The sequence below is a fragment of the Chondrus crispus genome, genomic scaffold, assembly GCF_000350225.1.
Source record: "Chondrus crispus Stackhouse genomic scaffold, scaffold_269, whole genome shotgun sequence".
NCBI lineage: Eukaryota > Rhodophyta > Florideophyceae > Gigartinales > Gigartinaceae > Chondrus > Chondrus crispus.
The window spans coordinates 44,687-55,156 of record NW_005179148.1 but is presented as its reverse complement, the minus strand read 5'-3'; the positions used below and the strand labels follow the sequence as shown (position 1 = coordinate 55,156).

Here is a 10,470-nt window from a genome sequence, read left to right as displayed (position 1 = left end):
CGCCACTGTGCTGGAAAGTCCTTCCTCCCACCCTCTGCCTCCTCCTCCGCCGCCTCGCCCTCCGTCTCCCCTGTTGTTTTCCATTTTCAACAAGCACATACTCCGCACGCTCCCTCAAACATCTCCCTCGCCCATTCCCTTCCATCTCACCTCTGTCTCATCCCCTCCCCTTCCACGTTACTCTATACTACCCGCCCGCTCCTTCAAAACCACCAGCACAACTGCCGCAACATCCCCTCCATCCCCTTCATCCCCTTCATCCCACCCCCCTGTGACACTCCTACCCCCCAAGCTGGCTCAACGTCGCCGCCCACGCGCCCGCCCCGCCCTTCCAATTGACGATTGGTGGGGCGGCACCAGCGAGCTTCCCCTTCGCCAGGCCTACCCTCCCCACCACCCGGCTCTTGTGCGTAGCGCCGTCGCCGCCGCCGCTGCCTCCCCGTCACGTCGCGGTCGCTTCCTCAACCGTCATCGCTCACCGCCCGCCCCGACCGCGCATGTACGTTTTCAAGTTCCGCGCGCCCTGCCCGTCGTGTACCAGGAGCATGTCGGCCTGGAAGCATCCCCGTTCGACACCACCCATCGCCACGCACAGGTGCGTGTCATTTCGGATACCAACGCTGGCGTCCGGCGCATTTATCGCCCGACAGGCTATCGTAACCTCCAGGACCCGCACGGTTGGGGCCCAGTGCCACATCATTGGGACAACCATCGCGACTTAGATGACACGCATAGCCTCGGCGGCGGGAGAAGAATCGGCCCGAGGAGGAGGAGGTTTGCCCGCTTTGCACAGATGAGTGCGTTTCGGCGCTGGGCACGGCTGAGACATCGCGTGAGGGACGAGATGGATGATAACGAGTCGCTCGGGTTAACATATGAGGAACTCATTGAGTTGGAGGAACGCAACGTTATGTGCGGCCTGTCCAAGGCAGAGCTTGTTGGGCTGGGCCATTTTGAAGCCGGAAAGGAGCATATGAACCAGACGTGCCACATTTGTCTGGAAGGAGTCGAGTATGCAGCCGTGCTCGTCCAGTTGAAGTGTTCGCACGCCTATCACAAGGAGTGTATACATAAATGGCTCTCCCGGAAACGATCCTGCCCCACGTGCAGGTCCGAGCTCTGATCCTCGTCTTCGCTGTCGAGCGTCATCCGCTTTTTGGGGCCAGAGCAGGCTGGCGTAGCTATATTTTTGGTCTGCACATCCTCAGCTTGTGTGCACACCGTCACACATTGTTGCAGACGTCCCTTTCTACTCCCGACGCCCTCAAGAGTGTCATGTTCCCAACGCGGTAGTTCAAATTTCTCCCGACACTGTGACCTTGGCTTGAAGGAAGGGTGATGGGACTGGCATATTGTGCGCTAGTGTCGTACTGCCGCACTGTCGCACAGAGTAGAAGTTGAATTCCCCGCGCGAAGCAAGCGAAAGAGCGCCTGTGTGAGGACGAACTTGTGGGGTACGGTGCTCCGTGTATTTCAATGTAGGCTGCAGAGTTTATCTGTTTCATAAACCATTTGCTGGTCTTGGTGAACGCGGGAAGATGGTGAGCACCTGTTACACTTTGAATCGAAGATTGTCTTATCTTTGTCATATGCTTGAGGTTCGCAGTTTAGATTTAGACTAGTAGTTCGATCGGTGGCAGCCTGACCGTTGCCGGTATCAAGACCAGCACCTGTAGACGTCGTCACCCCGGGGCTCGTGTAAATCTGTTTGGTCAAGTTCGGAATGATTGTTAATTGTCCGCCGAGCGCCTCCCCTCTCGATCTCGCCTGTTGCACGGCTCCTTGAGCATCGTAGAAGTTTGTGCGACTTAGAGATCCCCCAGCATGAACAGCTACCTTATTGTATACTCAACGGCAGGCGCAGTAGGACGCAAGCAAGGCAGCAGAGCACCGGAAATTTGTACCCTTCCAGCATGAGAGAACAACTGCATGTTGTACAACTTGTACAACATGCAGCTCTCAGAACAACTGCATGTCAGCATGTTGTACAACTTCAGAACAACTACAACATGCAGCTCTCAGAACAACTGCATGTCAGCATGTTGTACAACTTGTTCTCTCTGTACAACTTGTACAACATGCAGTTGTTCTCTCAGCTGACATGCAGTTGTTCTCTCAGCGAAATCCTACGTGCATAAGCTGTGCGCAAATCGCGAGACTTTTGTGCACAGAAAACTGAACGTCTCTTTGGCGGAGACCAATTTCCAGCAATGAAAAACCTCCTCAACTACTAATTACGAGAAGAAAATTACTTACCTTGAATGAAAATTCAAAGGGCTGTCTCAATAAACAGGGGTTGGTCCGATAACTGAATCGGTCCAAAACGTTACCATGGCAACAAATTTTGTAACTTTAGTCTACATCGTATGCAGCATTTTTTCATACTTTGCACAATTTTCTTGACCCTCAGATGATAACCCTATGTTCCCAGAGTGCTGATTTTTCAATCACTCAGAAATGGTGAGAGATGGTGACCAGCAGGTAGAAAAAGTGATGTTTTTGGTGATTTCATCACTTGAATTTGAGTGAGTGGGCGCCTCCGGAAATTTTTTTTGTGTCAGAGTCATATTTTTCTTTTTTGTGAACAAAAAATGAGTTTTACCACGGAAATGCTTGCGCACATAATGTGCGTCCCCCTCCTGTACGCATGCTTTGAACTCGTTCCTAACGACGAGCACGGTGTGTCAGGGTCGCTCCTAACGACGAGCACGGCACCGGACGCCGGCGATGACGCCGTCGGAGCTCTATCTACAGTGTGTGCTGTGAGCTAAGCTCAATCATGATGGTGTTTTCACCGAGCAGCCACCGTCAGAACCATGAATGACCAAATGGCTATTCTATTGCTACTTCTCATTCAGAGCCATGCTCGGTAGGATGTAGATGTCGAGTCTCGTCGGTCGGGCGGCGGCCGACGCTTTCTCTGTGTACAGTAAATTTGGATTGTACGCGCGCACATTTTGACATTTGTGCGATACACATTTAACCTAGCATGGGGTCGCCCGTCCGAGAAAACGGCGCGTTGTGTGTGCACAACGCGCCGTTTGTGTGTCACAAAATCCCGATTTGGTCAACACAATTTGCGATTTTAGAATTTCAGGAGTCGCCCAGTGATCACTTCAGTGATGTGAACATTCACCCCAGTGCAGTGAACATTCAGGGCCTCCTTTAAGACAGCATGGACAGCCATGTTTGGATGTATATGTTCGCGATTTTCAAAATATTACATGTCCAATAATTTAATGTATTGTGCCAGCGCGCCGTGATCCGTAAATTGGCTCAAGGGGTGCATCATACCGTATCGTCTCACACGATCCTTCATTCATCCATCCCTCACACATTCCCCATAGCACATCATGACGACACGATCCCCAGGCTCTTCGTCATCAGGAACATCTTCGGACTCCGATTCGTTTGTCGTCGTGGCTGGGGCTGCGTACCACTGGGTGAGGACCAAGTTCACAGGAAAGCGCCGACGCAAATCATATGTCCAGCGTCTCCTTCCATCTCGACATACAGTGTCCTTTGACGACATTACGAGAGCACTAGGCCCCGATCTGTTTCGAAAGTCATACCGCATGTCAGAAGCAGCATTCGCTCTGTTGCTAAACGAGGTGCAAGATCTCATTGACAAACCATTCAAGGCGGCCACAGAATATCGAAGGAGTACAGTTCCTCCCGCAGTTAGGCTGGGAATCACCTTAAGAATATTAGCCGGAGCAAGCTACCTCGACCTTGTCCTTGCCTATCAAGTGGCAGAGAGTACTTTGCACGAAGTATTCAATTCTACGTGTGAGGCACTGATGACGCGGCTTCGTTTGAAAGGGTTTCCTACTAGTAGCGCAGGTTTGCCATCCATTGCAAAGCGCTTTCAAACTTCAAGGAAATCTGTGAATCCGCTTTCGGGTTGGGTTGGTGCGGTAGACGGAATCTGTGTTAAAATTAAGAAGCCCGAACCTCAAGAAAACCCTGCTATGTTCTATTGTCGGAAAGGTTTTTATGCGATCCCGGTTCAAGCTCTTGTTGACTCTGACTATATTTTTCGTTTTTGTTCTGCAATTTGTACAGGTTCAACACACGATTCTCTCGCTTTTTCTGTTTCAGGACTGAAACGGGAAATAGACAAGGGCATCCTCGGCACTTGTTACTACATTGTAGGAGACGAGGCGTACTCCTGCACAGAGCACATAATCACGCCATTTTCGAAATCGGGTGCTGACACTGACCAAGACAACTTTAATTTTTTTCTATCCTCCTTGCGCATGCACGTAGAGCAGGCATTTGGCATGCTAGTTGCCCGTTGGAGAATATTACGTGGTGGGTTGGAGTTTTCTGTAAACAAAAGCACTAACCTTATTTGTTTGCTAATGAAGCTGCACAACTTTGTGCTCGAAAACGACAGAGAGCGCTCTGTGTTGACCCATCAGCTAACAGACTACGAGAAACAAGTTTTAGAAGCTGACATCAATCAGTGGTGCCAGGAATCAAGACAATTGGCTCGTGAGTTTCAGGGCAGATACGAGAGAGATTGCTGCAGTCACGACGGAACACTACTGCCTGTCAGGAATGGTTCTAATTCCAGAAAGCGAGACAGGTTGGTTCAAATCGTTAAGGAGAAAGGCAGAGAACGGCCTGAAGTACCGCTGCACCATTACAGCGTAGATCATGAACGCATGTGAACAATTTATCAAGTGCAACCGTCTGGCCAATCAGGCAAGTAGTGACGGAAGGGATGTGGAATTGATTTCGCGACAAGTGGCAAACCCAGTCTCTATTTGATCTACTACCGTTGGTCTCACCAGCCTTGCCGGCATTCAGCTTTGCGTACAGCCGAAAATGCCGTCATGCGACGTACCCGACGTGAATGTGTGTGTTGATCGCATGTCGATCGCTGTGTGTTTGGCAAGGCTACGCGTCCTTCCTTTAGGTGGTGAAGCGATGCATGAATGGAAGCGACTGTATAGCGAGCGCACAGAGCAGGCGGACGTGAACGTGAGGACGATAGGAGGCTGGGCAATTCACCGGGTGGAGAGATTTGGAGGACATAGGCGGGTGGTTGTGAAGCGGTGAGGCGGGAGGGAGGAGGCGTTCTGGATGGCGCTTCATCGGCATGATGGGGATGAGAATGGGTTTGGAATGCACGGAGGGGACGATGGAAAGGTGAGGTTTCGATACGAGGGGCGGGAGCGGTATTTCGAGATGGGTGAAGAGCACTCGGCTGTGGAGACGGATGCGGTAGGAAGAAAGAAGGGGTTTGCGACGAGGGTAAAGCGGTGGCGTATGTGGATGTTTTCGGTTTGGTTGTTGGTGTTTCATGGCTCGGGCGCTGTTGACAGCGCTGACATCAGTCAGAAAATCGGACGCCGCTAGCACTGTGTGCGAGGATCGCGCCAACGTAGTACAGGTCCTGTCAAATTAACGTGTCGACATCAGAAGCGTCATTAATGATGGAATCGATGCAGACGCTCTTGTGTGTGATGATTCCGCGCTGCCGTCTAGCGTTACATCTTCACTGCCGAGTCCGAGTGAGAGCGCTGTACCAAGCGTGAGTGCTCCTGCATCTATCAGCGCAAATCAGGTACCGGTTGGTAGTGCCACCATCAGCTCAGGTACCAGCTCGCCGTCAGCAAGCGCGGTGGCAAGTGCAAGTGTTCTGTTGCCGGTTACTTTAGAGACGCCGTCGGTCTCTCCGGGGTTTGGTTCTTCTGTCAGTCCTCAAGCTTCGAGCAGTATGCTGCTGCCCCAGATTTCCGCCACTCCATCGACATCTCCTGGCTCGCATGTATCGGTGAGCCCGCAGGTGACGGGGAGCATCTTCGTGCCATTGATCTCGTGTACGCTGTCGCCTAGTGCTACGGGTCCTTCCGTGAGTGCAGCGTCTTCGGGAAATATGTTGGTACCCCTGATCTCGGCCGCACCGTTCCGCTCCGTGCGGCTGATTTCCCTGTTTTTGCCAGCCAGTCGTTGCACATAGCTGTAGATTTGCGCTTCAGATGAATTCGCAGACGTCATCCAACTCTAATGAGGAACTCGAATCATCACGGGACAAACAACCGGAATCTTCTTCTCCCACTTCCTCCCCCACCGCAACGGACTCTGAGTTAGACGAGCCTCAGCTGGACTCCGGTTCTGGTTCTGGCTCAGCCATATCTGGAAACGGAGGCGACGGTCCCGGTAAGCGCCAACCAGATGACGGCGGGGGTAAGAATCCCGAAGGGTCAAGAAACACCAACCCTGTCATGCCAGAGGAAAAGTCGCAACTAGAGCAAGTCAACCACAGCTTCAAGAAAATCATCGAACTACCGGCTGGCATCGTGTCCACAGTCACCAGAACGGCATACGGCTTTTTAACAGATCGCGTCAGGGAGCTGTTACACTTTGTCCCAGCCCCGGTAATCGTCGCCCTCATCTCCACCGTATCTACTATTTCAGGGACCAGGTACAACGCACGTCGCAATAAGATGGCTGCCATTGCCGCACAGCAGAAGGCGGCCAGGGCTAAGAAAGACGAAATTGAGCGGCTGCTGAGAAAGAAGTACATGGAGCTGTCAGCCTCTATTCTGAAAAGCGCTGCAAAGCTCGCTGACAGAATTCACTCTATCGTGGATGCAGACTGGGACCGCGTGGAAAAGAAAGGTCTTGACAGCTCTCTTTCTCCAGCATATTCAGCCTATTTGCTCGGTTGATACTTCGCAATGGTAGAGATTATCAAGCAGGAGAGCATTATTTTGGATTATGGTTTCCATGCAGCAGATAGAGTCTTAAGCAATATTCTTGGTAGGATTCAAGGTGTATTTGCGGCAAGCGACGAAATTCTTATCGAGATGCAGATGACGGAGCATCTATTCCACCCGCCTGATGGGCAAACGGCTCTTCGCGCCGGCCCATTACGTGTTACACCGCGTGCACAAGCTGTCCTTGGCGAGCTCCTGCATCGCAAGCTCTACAGCGGGAAATTGGATTTCGTGGATAAAGCAGAAAACGAGAGGCGTGGGCAGGACGCGGTCCTTTCGTTCCGAGAATTTTCTCGTATTCTGGAAGTAGATGCAACCGTCGCGCGCTGGTACAAGCCTGTGATCCGAGACTTTGAGACTTTGGAGGCCTTCGTGCGACGTACTTCGCGAAGCAAGAGACGATGCGATCGAGTTGGGTCACGACTGTATTTCGCGCAGTCGGCCTTGATGGACTTGGTCGAGTTTTTCGACCCGTTGCCGCAGGCACATGCCATTCCATTCTATCGGCGGAGAAGGCTTCAGCTTGGAGGGGTTTCGTACTCCGAGGAGCAGCGTGCACCGCTAAGCCTTCATCTGTTGTACAGAGAGCTGGCGAAAATCAGAGATCGTCGCTCGATGGTGGGGAGCAAGATGGACCGATTGCGACTACCTCGTGGAGGTGTAGAGGTGCATGTGAAGGGGTCTCAGGCGCACTCAAATAGCGATACGCTATCTCAAAAGTACGGGGATTGCCCCTACTCCCAGCGCGTCCTCATTTTACTCGAGGAACCCACACACAGATCCTTGTCGATCTCATTGCAAATATTTCGAACCTCCACGCCCGCCGCTCCCACGCACCATCTTCTTCTACACGGCTCCGTGGCCCACTCCCTGACGCATTACTTTCGCCGTCTCGCTGCCGACCCGCCGCGCGCATCACGTGCTGCTATCCGCATGCCGGGCGCAGCCGCTGCGAGGCGTGGCGGGCGTGGCCGCTGCGGCGCGTGACACTGCGCGGCTGCACGACGCAGCAAAACATTGCCCCCCTGCACACGGTGCTGCGCTGCGCCGCCACTCGCAGGGCCTAGACGCGGCGTGGCTCAACACCCTCGTGCGGCTCACGGATCTGCTACTGGGCGAGAGCAAGCGGTACAACCTCACAGCGATCCGCACGCGCGATGCCGTGCGTCTCAAGCACGTCATGGATGCGCTTAGCCTGCTACTGGCGCTGGACTCCGGTACTGTTGTTTACTGGTAGCCCACTACTGCCATCGACTGGGACACCGCTGCCGTCATCAGGTGTTGTTGCAATTGTACCGACCGAGACCCCAACGCCCCTATCAAGTGTGAACGACTTCTCGCCGACACGGACGCCTACTCCTTCATCAAGTGTCAATGAAGCCCCACCGATCAGGACACCAACACTAATACCAACACCAACACCAAAACCAGCGCCTTCATCAAGTTTCGATGAAAACCTATCGACTCAAACACCGATCCCTTCTTCAAGTGTTTCCGAAACCCTTGCAACCGGGAATCTTACGCCTTTACCAGGCGGAACCGAAATCGTACCGACAGAGACATTGAGACCTTCCTCGAGTATCAACAGCATACTACCCACGATAACAGCAACACCTACGCTAAGTATGGTCACAATGCTACTCACGAGGACATCTATTCCATCATCGAGTTTCAACCCAATAGGACCGAGTGTATCACCAGATGCAGCGCAGGTTTCCATCTCGGCTTCACCAGTCTTTCCGAGCCGACCTGCAGATGTTGACGACTCGCCTGATTTATTTTCCGACCCACCGACTCCCGTTGCTCCGTCATCTGAAGTCGACGTTCCCAATCCGGTGATACCGACTGACGAAGAAGACCCAGGATCATCTCCGGAAGCGTAGATACTAGGAACGCCGGAGGGAGTGGCAGTCTGGTTGCCGGTGTCGAACGAAGATTATGTTCCCTTGTTTCCGTGTGCGGATTACGGCCTGGTCTATGACATGCGAGAGCTCAACCACACAAAAAATTATCAAAGGGATTTTCCCTTTGATAATTGAAAAACTTCTACTATGGAGATTCCTATCGACTCTGTTTCGTTGCCCGTATTTAGAAAGGTTTTGGAATACGTGTAAACCGGCACAATCGCCCTTCAAGCTGCAGATATATATGATGTTTGCTCGATATCTGCGCAGCTTGGAATCGGTAGTCTGCAAAGCATTGTCTTTTCCTACCTTCGAAACGAGGAGAATGTGCGTCAAATCGTCACCGTCTTAGATCGTGCTCTCCAAGACTCGGAACAGAATCGCTTACTCGTCGTGAGGCTCACAGAGTATCTGGCCGAAAACTGTTCCAAGTTACTCTGGCGTGCCCCGTATGAAGAATTATCTGTCGACCTTATGCTGCACATTGTCAAGCAAGAAAACCTTGGTGCTTCAGAATATGAAATATGGCAAGCGGTTGTGGAATGGGGATGCATGCAATGCAGCGTTTCGCCGCCAAAAGCTGTCTCGGCAATGTCTGAAAGGGAGAAGAAGCGAGTCAGAGAGTGCTTGCAGAGGTTTTGTCGGCCGGGGTACCTGCGCATTCTAAATTTCGACACGGAGACTTTCGCTCGCGAGGTAGAGCCGCTTGGATCATTTCCACCGGCCGAGATGCTTTTGAAGTATCGTTTTGACGTAGTGGCTGGTAACGCCGCCTTCGAGCATGCCTATCACGGAGACCGGTACAGTTTTCTATTGCGAGTTCGACAGCGAACCGCTTGTTATGAATCTACTAGTCATCCACATCCGAGAGGTGGGTCTCAAACGTTCAAGGTTCAAATGCCTCGGTGGGCGACGGAAATGAAAGTGGTTTTTGATCCACGGACGGCTCTGGGGCGATATTCTGAGCTTGCGTTTTGCACTGACGAAAGGCGCGCGATGCGGGTGTATTCGGTGAGGGCTAGTGAAGTGCCAGGGACAATGTGTCTGCTCTCCGATATGGAGACGACGACGCCATATTGAGCGCAATCACGGTTACAGAATCACGGTGAGAGATCCGGCGTCTCAGCGCGCGCGTTAGGAGTCGAACCGATTTACATTAGCGGGAACAGCTTTTGGTGTACCTTTTACTCTCCGCAGAACGTCGGCGATTCGGCATGGGGCTACAAATTTTTCGTTTCAATCGCTAGGTAGCTCAACCGAAACCGCAACAAACCCTGAGTTTTCTGAAGAATTGTTATGGCTTGTTTTGCAAGAGTTGACGCTGCCCTCTGCACCCTGCCAATGGTGAGAACGACGACAACTCATTCGTATAGTCTTTTTGGTTCTTCAGGCCTGGCATAATTTCCCGTTCGACACTCGGACGGTTGTCACCGTCACTAACTTCATGGCTTCGGAGGTGTCCTCGATATTGCCATCATATCTGACACCTGCAATACCCTACCATACATTCAATCGCATGCAAGTCACATGCATTGAGGCATGGGACAGCGATTGCAACATGCTCGTCTCAGCGCCTACTGGTTCTGGTAAAACGCTTTGCTTTGAACTTGCCCTTCTTCGCTACTTGCATCTTGCTCTCACTTCATTAGAGAAAAAGTACCTACCTGCCAGTGGTTTACCCAGGAAGGTGGTGTTTATTGCTCCCACTAAAGCCATTTGCATGGAAAAGGGACATGACTGGAAACGGCGATATGCGTTTCTCGGCTTACGGGTTGAAATCATGACAGGAGATGTGTATGCGGCAGGTTCCAATTCAATCTTGCTGAATGCTGACC

The 10,470-nt window shown here is 52.1% G+C and overlaps 2 protein-coding genes; one reads left to right on the top strand and one right to left on the bottom strand.

Annotated features, from left to right (window-relative positions):
* The first annotated feature begins 793 nt into the window (after positions 1-793).
* Positions 794-1,713, top strand: CHC_T00005071001 (hypothetical protein). XM_005716451.1 is given in 2 exon segments: positions 794-1,123; positions 1,124-1,713. The coding sequence occupies 1 exon segment, from the start codon at positions 794-796 to the stop codon at positions 1,121-1,123; it is 330 nt and encodes a 109-aa protein (XP_005716508.1). The 3' UTR covers positions 1,124-1,713.
* A 5,227-nt stretch (positions 1,714-6,940) lies between these two features.
* CHC_T00005070001 (hypothetical protein) lies at positions 6,941-7,225 on the bottom strand. The gene has a single exon (XM_005716450.1). The coding sequence runs from the start codon at positions 7,223-7,225 to the stop codon at positions 6,941-6,943; it is 285 nt and encodes a 94-aa protein (XP_005716507.1).
* Between the last annotated feature and the right edge of the window lie 3,245 nt (positions 7,226-10,470).

Bases quoted from the DNA above. Each gene is read 5' to 3' on its own strand.
- CHC_T00005071001 (XM_005716451.1), top strand. From the start codon at position 794: ATGAGTGCGTTTCGGCGCTGGGCACGGCTGAGACATCGCGTGAGGGAC.
- CHC_T00005070001 (XM_005716450.1), bottom strand. From the start codon at position 7,225: ATGGCATGTGCCTGCGGCAACGGGTCGAAAAACTCGACCAAGTCCATC.